General features: G+C 37.5%; 1 protein-coding gene across 1 annotated transcript in view; it reads left to right on the top strand.

Moving 5' to 3' along the window:
• Nucleotides 1–22,226, top strand: part of grid2 (glutamate receptor, ionotropic, delta 2) — a 1,594,008-nt gene that overhangs the window by 890,588 nt on the left and 681,194 nt on the right. The window contains exon 5 of the mRNA XM_055161426.1: nt 20,079–20,132. Coding sequence (XP_055017401.1) covers nt 20,079–20,132 — 54 coding nt within the window. The remainder of the gene's footprint in view (nt 1–20,078; nt 20,133–22,226) is intronic.

Genomic DNA, 22,226 nt, shown 5'->3' with positions numbered 1-22,226 from the left:
ACAGTGACAGCCCATATGTACCCTGCTCCTGGATGTAAAATTCACGTTATTTTTCACATTGATTTAAAGCGTTCATATTCCGGTATTTTCTGATCTGCGTTCTAATGATGTTTCCTCATTAAAAACATATCTAGAGTTGTGTTTTGGTACATTCACGGTCTCTCTTCTCTCAAACAGAACATTTTCTACCTTGTGGCGTCATGTGGTAATACAGGAAGTGCTCCACTGTGTTATTTTTGGTGTACATGAAAAGAATTTAGACCCAAATAAAAGAATGGCAATTAACTTAATTGTTGTGTTTGGCAAATTTTATATTCACAAATGTACATTTTCTCACACTTATTTATTTTTTCCTGTTTTAATTAAGCAATTAGAATTATACCTATCTTCTATCTCTAAAAGTGTGAACAAAAAAGCTGTATTGACATATGAAAGTTGTATGTCCATGAATATTTTTGTATGAATGTAACAGTGGCGATTATGCTTTTTATGCTATGTTATTTTCTGTATTACCATTTCTCGTTTAATAAATACTTTTTTGATATTTAAAAGAAAAACTGTTTTAAGTTACTTTTTGGCAAATATTAACATGTCTGCATCTTGTATTTTGTAGAGTTTTTCAATCAATATCTTATACTTAAATAATTATATGATGTATTTACATTTGCCGCAGAGTTTTCGTCATGTGACAAGCTCGAGATGAAACACTGACAGTCAACACACGCACAGTTTTGAAGTGCAGTTAAGGACCGAAAAATGGCGAGTGTTAAAGTACGAAAAGCTGACAGAAAGTGCCGAGTTTTCAAAGAACAGTGGACGACCGATTATTTTTTGTTCAGTGTGAGGACCGTGAAGTTTGTCTGATGTAAAGAAACTCTGGTGGTTTTCAAAGAATATAATCTGCGTCTTTAGGCTCAAACTATTCTGTTACACGACCAATCCGACGACGGCCCCCGACCACAGTCAGGAGCGATGACGTGGCTCCCAGAGAAAAAAGTTTGGTGATCCCTGGCTTAAAGCAAAAGAGTCAATTTTGCGTAATACAGTATAAGACCTTTAGAGACTTTTACAGGACTCATCATCTGTGGGAACTAATGAGCACAAGATGGAATTTTATAAAAGTTATTAAAACATTTTCACGGCATGTTACGTTTTACGTGCTCTTCTTGGACTTTTTGCAACAACCGCATTATGGATATTTGTTTGCATAAACCTGGTTAGCCTTCGCGATGACTTTAAACTCTCAAAGGTGCGTTGTTTAACTTTACTGGTGGAGGGTTTGTCGTCTACTTGTTTCTATGGATTTGTAATTGAGCTCCCTGGAATGTTCCACAGTATGACATTAAACAGCTCTACGTTACATTTATTCAATTACAGGTGGTTTTAAAGCTCAGAAGTACATTAAATTTTGACTGAGCGGGGTCGCCTCTTTACAGATCTGGCCTTTATCTCCAGAAAAAGCTTTTGGTGAAGCCTCCACCAGAAAAGTTACACAATGCACCTTTAAATCTACGGTTAAAATGAAGGGAAACTTGACTTCTGTAACTGCAGCTGACTACAAAGAGCGTGGGACTGTTGAGCACCATAGAAGACAGATCGATTTTATGTTTGTCCTTTTGAGTTTTGATGATGGTAGAGTGACAGGTGAGGGGACCGATCAGAGAAAAAAGTTTCATTTTCCAAACAAAACAAACATGGTGTCTAGCCCAGAAGTGGAAGGAAGTAAAAGTAGTAAAGTACCATCCTTGAGTAGAATTTTGAGGTACATTTTTTAAAAACTGTAATCCAAAATAAAAGTACTTTGTATGTTATTTTAAGGGTTATTTTTACTATGTTCGTAGTAATATCCTGACTAAAGCTTCTGAGTTCAAACGTCGGCTTTGAACAAACAAAATAAATACACAAAATTCTTAAGAAAATTAAGAAATTGTTTCACATTGCAGCTGTTAACCAACAAGTATCATTATTTAATCAATATCACTACATTTGAACACATTAACAACACTTGAAATATTTTTTTTAATACTTTTTACTCTCAAAGTACATTTTTAAACAGGTGTTTTAATACTTTTACTCAAGTATATTTTTTTCATGTCATTTTACTTTTACTTGAGTCACTTTTACCTCTGTATTTGTACTTTCAACTTAAGTAACAAAATTGAGTACTTCATCCACCACTGGTCTCACCTTTGCAAGTGTGTCCAAAAAAACATCAGTAAAAATAAGAAAATTTGCAAGAAAACTGCTATTTTTGCTACTCATTGTGAATTTATTATTACCATTTACATTTCAGCTCTTTGTTATTATATTATATTGTGATGTGTGACCTTCTGTGTCCAAATAATTTCCCTCGTGGATCAATAAAGTGTGTCTAAGTCTACGACACATTCATGCAGAGACACAGCAGCTAAATCCTTTGCACAAGGGATGTACTTTTAAAAATCTAATTCTTGTATTGGATTTCAGTGCGGCGAAAATGCTACTGAGTTAATTAAAATAAAGTGCCATTAAAATGATGCAGGGCCACAATTTACCCTTTCTTTATCAGTGTTTTCAGAAGCCAAATGTAATTCAGTGGATGCACTATTACATTATTTCTCACCGGTTGATGAAATCCACTTTATAGGAAAGTGAATATATAAGACTGCTACAAAAACATGATTCACAAATAAACTCTTAAAATACAAATCACAAATTCAGCTGAATCAACAGTAGACAAAAAGCACTTTACATTTTGGCAAAAAGCTCTTTAACGTTTACATGTTAACTGTATACGTTGGCACAAAGCACTTTTGCTTTTTACAAATTCAGCTGAATCAACAGTTAACAAAAGGCACTTTACGTGTTGGCAAAAAGCACTTTACACTTTATCTTTTTTTTTTTTTTTTTTTTTACATATTCAGCCAAATCAAGTGTTAACAAAAAAGAACTTTGCACATTTTGCACATTACTTTTTTTTTTTTTTTTTTTTTTTTTACAAATTCAACTGAATCAACAGTCAACAAAGAATCACTTTACACATTGGTAAAAAGCACTTTACTTTTTTTTTTTTTTTTTTTTTAAACAAAATCAGCTGAATCAACAGTTAACAAAAGGCATTTTACGCATTGGCAAAAAGCACTTTACACTTTATCTTTTTTTTTTTTTTTTACATATTCAGCCATATCAAGTGTTAACAAAAAAGAACTTTGCACATTTTGCACTTTTACTTTCCTTCTTTTTTTTTTTTCTTTTTTTTTTTACTATTTCAGCTAAATCAAGGGAACAAAAAGCACATTACTTTTTTTTTTTTTTTTTTTTTACATATTCAGCCATATCAAGTGTTAACAAAAAAGAACTTTGCACATTTTGCACTTTACTTTCCTTCTTTTTTTTTTCTTTCTTTTTACTATTTCAGCTAAATCAAGGGAACAAAAATCACATTACTTTTTTTTTTAAACAAAATCAGCTGAATCAACAGTTAACAAAAATAACTTTACACGTTGGCAAAAAGCACTTTTCTTCACTTTTCTTTTCTTTACATATTCAGCCAAATCAATGATTAACATGAAGCACTTTACATGTTCAGCTGAAACAACAATTGACAAAAAAAAAGCACTTTACATTTTGTCAAAGGAAAAAAAAAAAAGAAGGGGGGAGACTACTGAATGCCTTTAAAAAAAATAAACTAATAAATTAAAAAAGGGGGCACTATGTAACTTTCTGGTTGGGGGTTCATCACTTGCTTGTTTCTAAGGATATGTCATTGCTCTGGCAGGAATGTTCCACAGTATGACATTAAACAGCTACTTTACATTTATTCATTTACAGGTGATTTTACAGCTCAAAAACACCTAAAAAAAACTGACATTCTGACTGTGAGAGTGGTCGCCTCTCCACAGATCTGACCTGTAACTCGGTCTGGTTTGGTCTCCGTGAATATAGAAAGATAGAAAGGCTCAATACCACACTACGAAACAATCCAGACAAAGCAATAACATGTCTGTAGCAAAGCATTTGACAGACCCTCCACCAGAAAAGTTACACAATGCACCTTTAATCTCAGCTAAAAGGGACATGGTCTAACATAGAAAGTCACATTGCGCTGAAATCAATGGCATAACAGTGTAGATAATGATATAATGTCATCAGCAACCTTGAAAACTTGACAGGAGACGTATAGATCTTTATTGTATCGACGGAACTTGTATTTTCCAACAGAAAAGTTCTTCAGACTTCTCACAGTGATCTACAACTTTCTACGGCAAGCTTCAGGACAAACCGGACTGTCATCTATATAACATAATAAAAATAAATTACAAAAACATTATCGAATCAATATAGTTTAAACAGAGCTGGAGGACATGTTAGAATATCTCTATTTCACATCCAAAAATGACACAAAGAAGCAAAAATGGTAACACTTTATAATAACTACACCTTACTTAGCCTTAATAAAGCATGAACAAAGACTTAATTAATAATGATTCATGCTTAGTAAATGCTTAATAAAGCATAATTCGTCTTCACTTTAGAAAAGTTCTCAAAAAGACTTAACTAACAGATAACAGCTGCCTGAATTATCATTGCATTGCATTATTAGTAAATCATACTCTCATAGTTTACTAATGATTAATAAATGCTCTAATGTTTAGTTCATGAGTAATTAAGTATGAAATTATTATGAGTAACTATTTACAGCACAGGCAAATTAAGTACAAGTGTGAATTAAGGCAGAAATTAAGTAGTTACTAAGCGTGAATCATTATTAATTAAATCTTTGTTCATTATTAACTAAGTCTTTGTTCATGCTTTATTAAGGCTAAATAAGGTGTAGTTATTATAAAGTGTTACCGCAAAAATATACAAAAGTCGTAGTATTTTTTCCAGTGGTGAATGTAGTACTCAATAATGTTTAGTAAAATTACAGACACAAGGGTAGAAAGTTACTCAAGTTAAAGTAAAAGTATCACATGAAAACATCGACTCAAGTAAAAGTATTAAAGTATTAAAAATGTACTTAAAAACTAAAAAGTAAAAGTATTTTGCAAAGATCTTTAGAACAGAGATTTTGATAAAGAATTTAAGTGATTCTATTGATTTTGGTGAAATTTTGGTAAGTTTACAATTTATTTCCTGGCTGGACAAAGGCAAAAGATATGATATATGCAGAGATAATTTCATAACTTTTACCTTTTCAGCCAAAACCTCGAATTTACACAAAACTTACAACACAAATCAATGTGAGGACCTTTATATTTGGTGGTAGGGGATGTTTTTTTGCAGTGATGTTTGGGTGAAATGTCTCGCTTCGGCGGTGGTGGTCGGGCGATTCGCTTGGTTTGATCTCAAATAGGCTGTGGAATGTAATTAAAGAGTTGTTTTTTAATTAGCAGCTTATGCAGTTAGAATGGCCACTTCACATTCATGCTTGATGTGTCCAGTTCATGTAAACATGGACGGAAAAGATGAGAGATTTCACATGGATGCTTTAACGCTGGTGTGCCGTAACAGCCATAATGTTATCAAGAGTCAAAACTGAATTGCGTAACACTTATGATTAGATAAAAAAAAAAAGAAAAAAAAAATCATAACATGTTATTAAAGGTCCTATATTACACAAAAGTGACTCTTGTGAGCTCTAGGGCGCTTTCACAATGCTGGTTTAGTTATTTGGTACGTACCAGGCAATAAAATTATAATCATGTTTTATACAGACTCCAGTGTAGTCCGCTTTCACACCAGCAATCGAACATGTTTGATGTACCATATTTTACGGGCTATTAGGTGCTCTGGATTATAAGACGCACTGTCATTAAATGGTCGATTTCCGAACTTTTTTCACAAATAAACCGCACCGGACTTTAAACGAAACACAACAGTTGGATGTTTCAGTGGGACTTTGTCTGTCGCGTTCACGGTGACTCTGGGCTTTGTTCAGTTGTGGCGTGTAGGGAGGGTGCTGTCTGGGACCAACGGATTGTCGGCGTGTTCGCAGTGACTCAGTTGTTCAGTTTTGCTAGAAGCGGCACATTGCACTCGCTTTTTTGGTTCGTTCCTTCGTTCCGTTCCTCGTCGGCGTGGAGTGATGAGTGTGGCTACGGGTGTGTTCCGTTGCGCGGTCGCTGTCTGCTCCGTGTGCGTTTGCGTGCGCTGCGGGTGGTGCGGCTTTGTAGTTTACTGAAGTCGTGCTGGGCCAATCCAGTGGATTCGTGTATAGGGCGCTCTGGATTGCGGGGCGCGCGGCCGTTTTTTGATGGGGTTAGAGGCTTAAGAGCGCGTCTAATAACCCGGAAAATACGGTATATCCAAGGCTCCTGCGCACAGTGGGTTCGACTGCACAGGGGTTGGTTGCCCTCAGTCCGGGAGTCCAAGCCTATCCTCTCATAATGCATTTTGAATAGTTTTTTTGGCCCTACTGTCTATGGTGTGGACCCGAGTTTGTATTCATGTCAGAGGAACCGCACCAGAGTTTGGCATTTGGTGCGGAGTCGAGTCTTTTTTGAGGTCTCGGTCCACTTGATTTAGTTCAAATCCAAGTATAAGTGATGCTTTTACGCCAACGAAAATGAAACAAACTAAGAACTTTTGGTTCATATGGAACATTTGGTGCGCACCAACTGCTGTCAGTGGGAAAGCACCCTTAATCTATGTTAGAATGCTATTTCCTCCTCAAAAACAGACCTGGAGTTGTGATTTGTTTCATCAACACATGTTTGACAAGTCTTTTAGTATTAGTCTGTCTGCATCACCAAAGCTCAAAATGCTCTGCTCCACCTTGTGATGTCATCTAGTGCTAGTTTTCAGACAAACATCTACCTTGTTCCTTTAGTTCAGTGGCAGTTCCAGAGCTGAAGTGTGTATAGAGTTTTAAAAAAGTGCTTTTATTACCACATGACATCACAAGGTGGAACAGTGTTTTCAGTTTGAGAAAAAAACTCAGCCTAAATATGCAGGATTTGTGTGTTAAACATGTGAAACTGAAACGAAACACAACTCTTAAGCATGTTTGTAGCGAGAAAACATTACAACATGGATCAGAAAATAGCATAATAAAGACCCTTTAAATAGTATCTTGAATAGAATTTTCAGTGTTGATGACATAGATAGATTCGTATTCAGTTTCCGACTTGTACTTTCTGTATTTTTGCACACTTCTTCTCAACTTTTTTCCCCATGAACTGCAACTTAACTCATGTAAAACTATGATAAATATTTCCCACATTTACTGTCCCACCAAACCAAGTCACAATTAGAAAAAACGTTCAAGACCAGCCCGGTAATGATCCAGTGTTTTTGATATTTCCTTGCGAGCTGTTCCTTCTTTGTGCTTGTTTCGACACATTTTGCGAGCTATTATCCCCCTCTCGACGATGTTTTTGCCCGTGTCTTTCCTTTGTGTAACATTTGAGATTGAATGAACGCTTTGGAGATGATAACTGTAATCAGACCACGCACTTCAAGACCCCGTTTTTCTCCTACGTATACACAGCCACGCACAAGCACAATTAATTATAGTCATCAAAAACCTGGCTTGGAAAAATCGGGTTAATAGCATAGCATTTTTTTTTTTTTTTCTAACCCTAACCCACGGACACCGCAAATAAACCGTGATGGATTTTGGGTGAATATGAGCAGCCTTTACATGCGGGGTCGGAGAGGTTGGCGGTAGAGGAAGTTTTTTGCGACGATGTTTTGGTGAAAATTCTCGGTTTGTTTTCTCGGGGGTGGTTGTCGGGTGATTCGCTTGGTTTGATCTCAAATAGACTGTGAAATGTAATGATGCGGTGAGTTTTTAATTTGCCGTTTATGGAGTAGAAACGCCCACTTTACGTTCATGCGCGGCGCGTCTAGTTCATGTAAACGCGGAGGATAAAATTAGAGATGCGCCGTTCCAGCTTTTTCTGTTCTGATACCGATTTCACGTATCTGTCGACACCCGATATCCACCGATACTAGCTCAGAGACTGAAAATGTAATTTATTTCCTAAACGACGTATGGTAAAACATGATCCAAGTGTGTTTTGAAACTGTTATTTATCATTTTAAGTAAGTACCAAACCTCCTCACAGTTGCTCTTCACTGTGCCTCGCTCGGTGCCTTTTCCTACACCGCTCCATGGTCTTGGAATCATTTACAAAAGGATCTTAAATTATACGAATCTGTGGTGTCACTTGATAAGTTTAATGAAATTGTGAAGAGTTTGGTGACCGAGACATGTGGGTGTTTTTCTTGAGAGATGTAAAAGGTTTTATAATGTGATACTTTGTGATTTTAACTTAAAGGTTGTATGGAGGATTTTTTTTTGTTTCAAGTTGTCAATGATAGCATTATAGAGGTGCAGTAGCCTTGTAATTATGATGACCAAAAAAAAGAGAATAAAAATTCATCAACTCTGGACGTGGTGGGGCTAAACATTTGCCAATAGATAACGACACTGCCTCGTTATCTGTTAGCTGACAGGCTGTCAATCAAACTCCCTACGTTTCTAGTGTAACTGACTTGCCTGCGCGCCGCCGGTACGTGGTTTACGTACGTCTGTCACGCAGTCCACAGACGCAAGCCGCACAGACACAGTTTACTCCACCAATGCAACAGTTCTTAGCGGCTTTTTTTGACCTATATCTTCCTCGCAGTTCGCACAAAGTTTGTTGCAATGGCGACAAGAATCCAGGAGCAGTTAGCCGCAAAAGAAAGTCCGTTTTTGAGGTCGCTGAAAGAAGAAGACAAGGGGAAAAGCAGCGAAGCCAAACTAAGGTGATTCTTGAAGATTAATTCCAGCGATGGCGCGACTGAAGCAGACGAAGGGTCTAAAGACTGACGCACTGGTCCACAAATTACTCCTGGACAGGAAACTTCTGCTGCTTATTATGAAAACGTACTTTATTTCCAAGAGCTAGACAAACGTTTTTCAGGACACGAAAGCGATATCCTATGTCTGAAAACGTAATTTTCAAGGCAAAGAAAGAGTCGCTTGCTGCTGCGTGTTGTAGCTAGTTCATTCGCACGGAATCTCCGCGCAGCCTTCTCTGCACCCCTTTCCTGCTCCTGTCCCCGCTGCCCGTTCCGCTCTTCTCCCTGCTCCTCACTTCTCGTCCCCTCCCCCCGCTCCTCACTTCTCCGTCTTGCCTAACCAACACTGTAGTTAGTTGTTTACAAGTCATGTGCAGCGCACCGGCTGTAAACAAACCTGTTTCTGGCGTAAGGAGGAGGCGGGGAGGAGGCGTTTCTACGTAGGAGCTGTGGGGAGGGGGGTGGTTTCACGCATGCGCAACATTTGAAAAAGGACAAACAGTCGCTGGATTTCTCGTTCCTGGGAAAATCCTCTATACAACCTTTAAACTTACACTTCCAAAAAACAACATTGTCCACTAAAATGTCTTTATTACAACAATTTATAGACTAAGGCTACGTTCAGACTGCAGGGCTTTTTTTTGTGTCAGATTTTTTTTGTGTGTGGTCGTTCACATTTCCAATTAAATGCGACTTGTATGTGATCTTCAGTGTGAACTTTAAACGCCCCAAAAATGTCCCAAATGTGCAACTGAAGGACACGACGACGTCACACACAGCGAGCGTGTTCCGTGTTTACAGAAGTCGCCTAAACGCTGGGCTTGTCTCCCAAAATACAGTCCAGTTCTTCGTAAAATGGACAGGTTACACATCCACGGCCGCTTTGTTTGTTTGAGACTTTAGCCTCCTTGTGTTTGATTCGCAGGCTTTTTATTTTTCGTTGACATTGGAGCCAGGAAAGTCCGTAGCCGCGCTCGCACATTTCTTTGGTAATCATTTCAAAAACCGCCCAGTTCCTTTCTTAATTTTCTGGTTCTATGGACTCATGTAGTGATGACACCTTCAGAAAGTTACGTACTGTATCTTTAAATCAATGTAACTTGTTCGTCACTCACAAACTCTGTGGCACACTGATTTATTTGGGCACACTGGTCTTTATAACTTTTTTTTTTTTTTAGACAGTGAAGCAAGAGAAGCATTGTGTAAGACGCTTTCCTCCCAAAATGTAAATAGCAACATATCAAAGTCTTTCTTAAGGGTTTGCGAAGAATTTAGGATTTTTTTGTGCAAGAAAAAAGTCTGAGATAGTATTAAATTGAAGTGCATCCTCTTCACAATTTACATAACCTGAATTTTAAACAAATGCAACTGATTACAGCAAACCTCATTATCCTTCAGAATATTCAACAGCTCTGTGCATTTCTGATGAATGTTTTTTTTTCTAATATATTTAGTTTACCATTTCGTAGTTGTTTAGTATTCATGACTAATTCGTAATACGTTTTCACAGCGGTGTCATTGTTCATGTTCTAGCACTTGGTCTGTGTATTATTCTGGGCTTTTTATGCCTTTGTGTGGGGTCTCATAATCCACAGTGCATCTTTCGTGCGAACAATAAAATGGTGTTTTAAAGTCCATCAGAAACAATAACCACAACAAAACCATTTATGCGAGGATAAATGATCAGATTTACAACCAACCAGGGCTGCCGCTAATTCGTGTTTTAGTAATTGGCTTTTCAAAGACTGATTTTGCGATTAATCGAGTGGTTAAGTGATCATTTCTGTTGTACATTTGCACATTTTTAATCCACACAAAGGTTAAAATATGGTGACTGGAGGCTTGTAGAATATTTGCAGATAAAATGTATTATTGATGATTATTGATTTTTACTTTTAGTGTCTGTCTTTGTTACAAATCTTTTGGCATCCTCTTTTTAATCTGTCTGTCTAGTCTATTTTATAATTATTTTAACAGTTCACTAGTCACATTATTGATTCTTTGCTGCTGATGTCTTCCATATTCCCTGGAGGGTGAAGCTAGCTGGAGGCACAGCGCTCTCTCTAAAATCCTCTTCCTCAAATTAGATTTTAATCTGAACATCTCTGATCATAAAGAACTGTGTAAGATCCAAACGTTTGTGAAGCCGGACTGACGCTTTGTGCACCTTGTTCCACCTTTTAAAATGCCTCAAAAGTGAAAGTTTCAAGGCGAGTGATCCAAGTGCAGTTAAAACTCTTTACTGAGTATTCACAGAATTGATAACATACAAAACATATAAAAACTTTAACATGTAGGTGACAGGAGGTCAAAAAACTGTTTGGCTCTACTCCACTCCCACGGTGCACCTGCACTCGCCTTGAGACCACAAAATAAAACAAAAGAAAGAAAAATGTAAATAGATCAAATCATTTTTAAGTAAATAATCAACAAATAATCATGTTAACCAGAAATAATTACCAAAATTACCACAAATCATGCATGTTAAGTAAATATTAAATCAAACAAAATAAGAATAATTATCTCAGTAATGAAAACAATTTCAAAAGTGGGTTTAGGTTCCCCCAGTCTGACTAAACTGAGTGTGGAGTGACTGAATAATGAACTGTAAAGCGCTTTGGGTATCTTGAAAGGCGCTAAATCAGGCATGTCCAAACTATGGCCCGGGGGCCAAATGTGGCCCTCAGACAAATTTTTCTTGGCCCTCTGACTTCCAGGTGAATTGGCCCAAATTACCTTGCATCAATGAAAAATAAACTTTTTATTGCAAGTTTTTTGAAACTCTACCTTGATAAAGCCAATATTTAATATTTAGTTTGTGGTTTTAAGGATCTTATCATGAATAAAGTCTGATGTTTCATTCTAACATGTTAAACATGCACAATTTCAATTATTCCCTGTACTGAGAGTCAGTCTACGGCCCTCGATCTGCCTCTGCTTCGTCTGTGTTTAGATATGTGGCCCTTGATGAAAAAAGTTTGGACACCCCTGCGCTAAATAAATGCAATCAATCAATCAATCAATCAATCAGTCAATTAACTTGGAACTATAAAAGGCAAGTTTATTTATTCATGACATTAAATAAGTCCCTCCCAAATATCATCACAATCACTTTTTTCAGTTTCTTAAACATTCAATGTGTTATTTAAATCCATTCTGGTTAGTTTTCAAACGGTCAAAACTTATTTTGGCTGCGTTTGCTAATGTGTGCATCGCCATGGTAACTGCTGAACATTCCGCCACAGACATCCGTGCAGAACTCCTCGGGCGTGACGTCACTGCAATATATCACTTCTGATCCGCTGACAGCCAGGAGCGTTCGACGCAAACCCAAACCGCAGCCCCAAAAGCTCTCTCCTCTGCTCTCCCAATCACTTTTACACCACCGCCAGCTTCTTCTCCACAACTTTTTTTTTTTTTTTTTGTCGAGAGAGGTGACTTTTTTATTGACATAGAATGATTGGATTTGCCGGGCGCCACAGAGCAGTGTTGTGAGCGACGCTGTGACTGGAGCAGAGGAGGGAGCGAGCACAAACGGAACTTTTGTAGAAGGTGGTCAGGGAGGGCACGCGGGTTTTGGTGGGAGTGTTGAAGCGCCGGAGCCAGAGTGACTTTCACCTGTCATGTCGGAGCTGTTTCATTGTGCTCTTCACACAGTTCCACGCTCACTGTGCACTACCAAGAGTCAGGTTAGGTTGTCCGGTGCTTGTCTAGTCTGTGCATCGGGTCTTCTTTTGGTTTTGGTCCTAGTTTAGTCCTGGTTTAGTCACTTTAGCTTTAATCACTCAGAAGTAAGTCAAAAGTTTCAATCATTCCATATTGTCGACATAAAAGTTTTACTCAAACATTTAAGAAGAAGTAAAAATATGCAGTTCAAAAAGTACTCAGCGACGTACAATTTATTTTAAAAGTAACTCAGGTGCACAGATCCATGTAATGTTGGGTGTTTAGATCCAGAACTTGTCTATCTTATGCAGCAGCCTCTCTTTTGTTTGTCCATAGTCCCATGAGGTTCATTTGGTCTTCTGAAAATGTATGTTATTAGGTTATTTTTTCACACCAAGTATTTGTTTCCATATCTGACAGTTTCGACTGATCACTAGCGATCTTCCTCAGAGTGGTCACGTGAAGTTGCTGTGACGTGTCCGGTCAAATGATTTATTCAGGTTTTGGCACAGTATTTAGGGTGCAGGACGACAGCGCCATCTGCTGTCCAACTTCCTCAGGACAGTAACGCAGGTGTGTAAGAGTAAAAAAGCCCTTTGTCCTGGCTCTTTTGGTTTAGTCCTGATTCAGTTTTGGTTTAGTCACTCAGAAGTAGGGATGGGCATTCGATGAAATTTTCTTAATCGATCGTCGGAAGAATTAACGATCGATTATCGATTAATCATTAACGTTTTTATATTAAAATGATCATTATTATTACTTTCTGCACTACTAATCTGCATAAATAAATTCAACTTTACGACATATAAACCGTAACGACTCTAGAGCCACATCAGCCCGTTTGACATTATAATGTGTTTAATGCAGTTTTGCGCAACTCTCGCAGAAACGAAACTTAAAATCGCATCGCTAATTTGCATAAACTCAGCGAAGATAAAACTACAGCTCTTGTGTCGCTGATGCGGTTCAACTTCTGTTGGATTAAAAGACATGACTCAGTGGAATACAGGTTAGTGTGACCATATTTGCGTTTGTCAAAACCAGGACACCGTACGGGGGGAGGGAGGTGGGGACTCGTCATCGACATTGTGCGACTCTCACCTGGTAAAACTTTTTCCCACTGGACACCGAAACATATGTGCTGCTTTATACACTGTGCACATGGACTCACACTTGTCCCGAACGCAACGGGAAGCGGGGAATTTCTTGTATAAGTCATCGTTAAATACACATTTGTGCTTCGGTACGCTGCAGACTGACCGAATGTTTGTGTCTCGCTCCTTCTGAGTGCAGAGAGACACATGTACAGACCCCTGTTTGGTCACGCTACGCACAGCAACCTACATTCGGTTTGTCGATTAAAATGAACGTAATCGATGAAATTCTTAATGATCAATTATCGATTAATCAATTAATCATGCCCATCCCTACTCAGAAGTAACTCAAAAGCAACTTCATATTGTCAATTTTAATCAAACAAAACATAACCCAAAATGTGAGTGAAAGTATGCAGTGAAAAATACTCAGACGTACAATTTCATTTAAACATAACTGAAATAAATGTCACTGAGTACTACCTACGGTTCCTCGGCACAGTTTGATGCTCACTGTGGGGGAGTGTGTATATGGGCCATATGTGGCAGTCACTACTTTTGTATGTAACCTCTGTGAAGTTGGCCCCCCATCAAAAACACACCTACACAAAAACTATGTCTATCGTTAGTGCACCATTTGTGCTGTTTGGTGCTGAAAAAAGTTATTTATGTTCATGCTGTTTTAGTTTTGGAGATATTAACGATTCTTTTATAGGTCAAATTAGGGTCAGTTAGTCCTGCAGGAAGCTTAAAAATGTTCTAAAACGACCCAAAATGTTGTCAATCATTGCTTCGTTTGTGCTGCAAAAAGTTTCGTTTGTGTGATTATGGTTCTTAAGATATTAGCAGTTTTATTTTCAGCTGATGACATCATCCAGTAGTCCAGGCTGGCTTTTTACATCAACCTGCCGAGGGACTGAAGATGGAAATTAGCCATGTTGGCTATAATCTTTCCATATTTGCCTTTTTAAAGTTCATTAATATGTGCTGTCCCTTTACAAATAAATAAAACAAGAAATAAGATTTTTTTTTTGCAGTAAAAATATCTGTTATTGAATAAAATGCTAGATAGATCAGTTTAATGCTGTACTGTGAGACATTCCAGGTAAAGAAACATCACCATGGAGACAAGCAGGTGGCAGACCCTCACTATCCCGGCTGGCACCACCTAGTGCCTCCGCTCAATTTCATTTCACTCCAGTGACTGAGTCAGGAATCAGAATACACTAGATGGTTTGCAAAAACCTCAGAAGGGCGAGTTCAGGCACCAGTGAATCAGCGAAGAGCCAAACATTCTGTGTTCCCAAGATCAAGGATTTAAAGCCGGAATAAAGAGAATGTTTGGTGAATTTTATCAAGGGCAAAGACGTCATTGTCCTTCTTCCTACGGGATTTGGGAAAAAACTTAATATACCGTCTAGCTCCGTTTGCGGCGCATTACATATGTCACAACCAAATAGCATAGTTAAATGAAAAAAAAAATCCCCTCCTACCGTCGAGCAAATGAATCCTAATGCTGCGAGGTCAGACGGTTTCTACAAAGTGAAACTGGCTGATGAATTAGGCTTGTCATCCAGCTCCTCAAAATGTTAAATAGCCTCAAAACAGGCAGAAAATTAAACAAAACATTTGTATTTTTGTGACAGTTTTCACTGTGTGCCTAGTGAATTATTAATTATTATTTTTGCAGAAATTATATGACGTTTTTTCTGCTCAGCTGACGACAGCGGCTTTAGCAAAACTCCACAAAACTAGTGAAGATAAGCGATCTGAGGCAGTGGAAAAGTCTGTATGATAATATAAAATATGAATCAAAAGCAAGTAACTAAAGACTGATACAGACTTTTCCACAGCCTGAAATCATTTAACTTAACTAATTTTGTGGAGTTTTGCAAATATAGCCAGCAAATAATAAACATGTACTAATTTTAGCTCAGCATGGTTCTTTCATTCTTTTAATTTGCTATGTTAAAGTGAAAATAACACAGTTCACAACACAGGTCTTTAATATATATGAAAATTAAATGCTCAACCTTTTGTAAATGAGATTTCACTTCTGTGCGTCTGCCAAAAGTGTCGATAGCCATTTTATAAGTAATTATAGCTACAACGTTTTAGTGCTAATGGTAAATTCGAAAAAGTCTATGGGAAAAAGGAATGGAAATTTGACTTTAAGTGGGCGCGACTCTTAAATACTTGATTGTGAGATGGAGATACGACCAAAATAGCAACTGTCACTGAAATGAACTCACTTTCTATCATCCCACCACCCAACCCTCTTTTGACATAACATTTACATTTCCCAATTCTCTCCCCCTCCTTCCCACTATGGTCCCCGTGTCTCCCGTGGACAGAATGCTTTACGGCAGCCTTCTGTGTTCTAATGATGAAGTTTTATGGCGACTGTGTGAGAGATTAAAGCACTATTAGCCACGCTCCGTCAGACGCTCCAGCTGTTGCCTTTTGTTTACGGCTAAAAACTGGTTTACGATGCCCGCCGCCACAGTTACCTACACAATTACAGATAATGATATACGAGTGAGACTGTATTTTAGCCACGCCGAGGTGAGGAGCGCGTCTGAAAGAGAGGATGAGTTAGGGGCTTTGATGAACGAGGGAATGGAGATGAGGGATGGATGAGGAGAAGGAACAGTTGGTAATAAAACACTGCTCTGTGTTATGAATTACCTGATGGTCAATTACAGGGAAAAAAAATCAAGTTATTTAAAGGTGCATTGCGCAACTTTTCTGGTGGAGGGTCCGTCACCTGCTTGTCTCTACTGAATGTACCATAATAGGTCATTAAACACATCTATGTAGTAGCATTTATTCATTACGGGTGTTTCAGTTGCTCAAAAATAAAATGATTCTCTGTAAATACAGTTGCCTCTCCACAGATCTGACCTGTAATGTAGCCGATAGTTGTCTTCCTTGAGATGTAAAGGTTTAATCTCTACTGTGGAATAGGGCTGGATATCATTAAGAAGTTGCCGATATGGTACATACCTCGATACATAGGCCACGATACGATACATATCTCGATACACAGTACTTTCGATTCAGTTCAATATATTTCAAAACGATTAAATACAGTTCAATTAAAAAACAAAACAAAATCATGGCTGTGAGATACTAAAAGTCTTTGTTAAACCACTTTTTGTGCAAAGTGAATATGAAAAAAAATGCTATTTTAATCATCAAAACAGTGAAAATGTCAAATGTGTCGCATAAATGAGTTTCTTTCCACTAAACAAACAACAAAACTGTAGCCAGGCTGGTGTCACCTAGTGCCTCTGCCCATTTTAATTTCTCTCCAGTGACTAGGTCAGGTATTGGAATGCACTAGACTGTTTGCAAGATCCCTAGAAGCTGGAGACCGGCAATCAGCGAAGAGCCGTAAAGCCATGACGTGTGAAGAATCCCTCAGTCGTCCAGGTAGAATCCATGAGGAGAAAATTCAGTTTGTCGACTGGACAAAAGTTAGTTTGGTTGAAACAAACCAACCAAACTAACTTTTGTCCAGTCGACAAATTGAATTTTCTCCTTATGTAAAGCCATGATATCAAACTCAAGTGCCTGTCTGTGTCCCTTTTGTGGTACAACACAACAGTAAACAAACCGGTCGAGATGGATGTAGATGAAGACATACGTTCTGTGTTGGCAAGGATTCTCGAGATTGAGGATTTAAAGCCGGAACAAAGAGAATGTTTGGTGAATTTTATCAAGACGTTATTGCGCTTCTTCCTACAGGATTTGGCACATTACATACCAAATTGCAGCAATTTATTAAATAAAAAACGTACCCGTCTACCGTCAAGTGAACAAATCATAATGCTGCGAGGTCAGATGGTTTCCACGAAGTGAAACCGGCTGATGAATCAAGCTACAAAACTGTAGCGCTATAACAAAATAATTTAGTCAAATATACCAAAAAATACTCTGATATTTTGACACACCCCTACAGCGGAACATTGTAGAAAAAGCCATAACATCTCCATGAAGACAAGCACGTAACGGACTCTCAACCAGAAAAGTTGCGCAATGCACCTTTTAAAGTCGACAGTTTCCAATATAATCTTTACGTATGGGAATTGTTGCTGGAGACTTGCTTTTCATTTTATATTGAACGTTTGGTTTCGTTCAGTTGGGAGAGACGCATTACTGACGTTATTATGTAGCTGACAGTTTAACAAACATAATAAATGTGGCTCAAATATGGTTATTACAATAATAAAGACCCCTGTGCTTTCATGTGCGAGGCCCATTTTGCTCCTTCTGGCACTGAAATATTTCATTCTGACAGAGAAACATGTTTGGTTTTGATAAAGTCACAGTCATTTTCTTCTGATGGGAGATGCAATGGTTGAAAATCCCTGGTATTGCGTAACTGTAGTTCAGTCGAATGTGAAGATTGTGGGTTTGAATTCCTCTCTCGACATACACATACACATCACTGGTAGAGCGGTCAGTTCCACAGGTTGGCGATGTGATTCCAGCTCCCACAGATGAATACTGTTTTTGTGTCCTTGGGCAAGACACTTAACCCACCTTGCCCCGAATGTCTGTGTTCACTTGTGTGTGTTCTTGTGTGTGGTTCTTTCCTTTCCTGGCATAAAGCTTATAAAAGTCAAGAGCAGTGGTGGAACGCAATAAAGTAAAAGCAGTAAAGTACAACACTTAAGTATAAATTGTAGGGATCTGCACTTTACTTATGTACATTTTAAAAAGGACATTTTTCTTTCTGCTCCATTTCATTTTGGAACAGGACTAAAAAGTAAAAGTATTTTTATTATTGTTTGAGGCCTGCAGAAAAGGCTCAGGGGTTACGTTTAACGGATTCATAATTTGAGCAAACAAAAATATAGCAATAAACAAATAAAAACACCTAAAATAATAATAATAATAATAATAATAATAATAATAATAATAATAATAATATATGTGATAATAATAATAGTAACAAATCCATTGAACAAAATTACTGTTGATCAAAATTAATATATCTGAAGCTTAAAATCTGCACAAAATACTTTTACTTTTTTACTCTTTAAGAACATTTTTAAACAGGTACATTAATATTTTTACTTAAAGAGATTTTTCATGTAATACTTTTACTTGATCATTTAAAAAAAAATTTTGCTCTGGTATCTGCACTTTTACTTAAAGGTTGTATGGAGGATTTTTTTTTGTTTCAAATTGTCAATGAAAGTTTAAAATACCATAACAGAAACGCAGCAGCCTTGTAATTATGATGACCAAAAAAAAGAAAGAATAAAAATCCATCAACTGTGGATGTGTTGAGGCCAGATAAACATCAGCCAATAGAAAACGAGGCTCCCTCTTTTTCTGTTGGCTGTTAGGTTGTCAATCAATCTCCCTACGTTTCTAGTGTAACTGACTCGGGGATTTCGTGGTTTATGCAGCGGTTCTTAGAGGCTTTTTCAAACTGTAGCTTTGTCGCAATTCGCACAAAGTTTGTCGCGATGTCGGACGAGAATCCACGACCAGTTCGCCGCAAAAGAAAGTCAGTTTTTGAGGTCGCTGAAAGAAGAAGAGAATTCTTGGAGATTCCTTCCAGCGATGGCGCGAATGAAGCAGACGAAGGGTCTAAAAACTGACGTGCCGGTCGCTAAATTATTTCTAGACAGGAAACTTCAACAGTAATTCTGAACCGGCTGTAAACAAACGTGACTCTAGAGTAAAGAGACGGGACGAGATGTTTCTACTGAGGAGCTGTGGAGGAGGAAGGTGGTGTCACACATGCACAACATTTGAAAAATTATTTCTCTTCCCTTAAAATATCCTCTATACAAACTGATCACTTTTTCCACATTTGGGCAAGAGTTTGTGTACTGTTGACACATTTAATACTTTGTTTGCGATAAAGTTGATTGCCGCCCTCTAGTGGACGCCGTTGGTTTTAAGTTTTGTTTTTTTTCTGCCGCATGTGCTCACTTTCTAGCGTGATCGGTTCGCAGTGCAGTCTGACAGAATACGTCTCTGTTTTCGGCCTTGGGGCATCTTTGTCTCTAAGTTCGGCTTGTTTTGTGTTGTAATATTGTTTTCTTGTATTGTTCTACATATTTGAAGGTTGGAACAGTAGTTTTGACGCATTCACGGTGTTGCCTATTGCTAGTTTCTGTTGCTAGCTCCGTCTTGTGTTTGGGCTGGGTAGTGGGGCTTTTATTTTGTTGTAACATGTACATTTTTTGTGTGTTTTGTTGCAGTTTTAAAACGAAAAAAGACAAATGTGGGAATAAGCGTCAGTAAAGACAAGTCTTTTCCATATGGTCGTGTGGACTCTCTTTTTTGTATGTTCACTATCTGTCTAGCCCTGGTAGCGACGCCATCGCGAGGACAGAATAGTTTGCGTATTATAAAACCTTTAAATGTCAACCAACCCAACATCTACACCAAACATCGATTATTTCTTCTTGCTGCCATATCCTCTCGGGTCATTGCAACAGTTTTTTTTTTTTTTTTCCAAATGTTCTAAACCCATTTCCTGATGCCTTCTGATGTTTTTTTTTCCCTTTGTTGTTGCAGGTAGTGGAGACCAACCTGGTGGCCTTCGATTGTCACTGGATCCTGATAAACGAGGTGAGTGCCAGGAGATGATTTATGGTCCTGCAGGTCCACCTTCACTCTGCTTATTGTGCTCCGACATTATTGAATCTCAAACCCCCCGTGTCCTTTATCACGAGAGCTTTCAACGCCGCCTAAAGCAACTCACATTTTCAAACTAATTTTCCACAAACCAATATAAACAGGCGCTTTCATTTCCAGTCAGATGCCTATATTTTCCAGGAATATGTCACTTGTTATGTCGGTGTTCAGAATGTTGATGCTTCAGTGTAGGTGAAAGGTCGTATAATGCAGAAAATTGGACTCTTGTGCGCTGTAAGTTGTGTTAGAATGCTGTTACCTCAGTTGTGTTTTGTTTCATTCACACAATGGAGTTATGGTTGATTATTAGTCTACAGCACACAAAAAAATGAAATTAGCATCCACCTTTTACCTTTTGTTCAGCAGAGATGAACAATTATTCCAGGGCTGAAATTATCCAGATGATTCTAGTGAAGGTGTATGGAGTTTAAAAATACAATGGAGCACTTCCTGTATCACCACATGATATCATAAGGTGGAACAGTGAGAAGAACTGAGCCTCAATGTTTATGTTTATTTATTAAATATGGGACAGTGCACATTAATCACCATGGGTTAGTAAAGCATGTAAACGTGCCAGAGTTTTCCGTGCAGGCCACACTGTAAACCTGAATAAGTTACTGAACTCAAAATAATTGAGGGAATAGACTGACTCAGTTATTTTAAGTTGATTAAGTTAAAAGTCACAATCTTTCAAAACTTAAAAGGTTGGATGTTTTGCTGCTTGTACCTTTTGATAACAGCAGAATTAAAAGTGCTCATTTGGCTCAACTCAAATATTTGCAGTTAAAGTTTTCAAACCACTGGAATAATTTAATACATTTTCAGTTTTGTATGCAGTTCATGCTTTTGTACACACATTGTACACACAATCCAGTACATCCATTAGTATCGACACACATTATAGTACACATACTGTATATTACACTATAAACACATGGTATTATATTGGGGTGTACAATAATATCAAAATATTGATATATCGTGTCATTTAATGTGATGATACTGCATCGATATCGTGGGCTGCTGTCTCGATATATCGCCAAGAGTATTTTTTTGGTATATTTTACAAAATTATTTTGTTACAGCGCTACAGTTTTGTTGCTTGTTCAGAGGAAAGAAACTCGTTTATGTGACATATTTAACATTTTCACTATTTTGATGATTAAAATGTTTGTGTTTCATATGAACTTTGCACATGAAGTGTTTTAACAAAGACTTTTACTATCACAGCCCTGATTTAGCCTTTATTTTTTTTACTGAACCGTTTCAAATCGATTTGAAATATATCGTATCAATTTCAAAGCTCACTGTATCGAGATATGTATCGTATCGTGGCCTATGTGTCAAGGTATGTATCATATCTGCAACTTCTAAATGATACTCAGCCCTAGTATTATACATGTAGACAGATTATACATATATTAGATTATAACACAACTTTGGAGGGAGATTTAAACCCAGGTTCCCAAAGTGAAAGTCTGGGGATTCACTAGTCTTATCAATACAATACAGTACAGTACAATACAATACAATACAATACAATATAATTAATATAATATAATATAAATTAATGTGTATATAGTTTAATAAAACAGACATACTTGCATACATGGACATTATAGTTTACACATAGTAAATTATACACACATTACATCTTATTTTTTTAAATTATTCTAAGTTGTACCTCATGTTTTTAAGTTAAGCTCACTCATACCCACAAAAGTTCCCTTTTATCAAAAAAATATTAATTAAAATTACTCAAAAAGAAGACCATGTTACAGCAACTTGACATCATTAAGTTAGTAGGACTGTTTCTAAAACTTTGAGTATACGCAACTTGATCTGTTTAATTATTTTTGAACGTTCAGGTTTACATTGTAATTTTCATCCATAGTCCCACTGGCAGGACGATGGCGAGACAAAAAACAGGACACAATGACCTTCAGTCCATCACACATGACAAAAGACATTAAGTCACATTAGTAAAATGAGAACATGCTAAAAGCACACACAGCACGCAGATTA

The sequence above is a fragment of the Boleophthalmus pectinirostris genome, unplaced genomic scaffold (assembly GCF_026225935.1).
Source record: "Boleophthalmus pectinirostris isolate CB_2022bp ecotype Guang Dong unplaced genomic scaffold, ASM2622593v1 HiC_scaffold_4, whole genome shotgun sequence".
Classification (NCBI taxonomy): Eukaryota; Metazoa; Chordata; class Actinopteri; order Gobiiformes; family Gobiidae; genus Boleophthalmus; species Boleophthalmus pectinirostris.
This window is presented reverse-complemented; position numbering and strand designations above follow the sequence as displayed.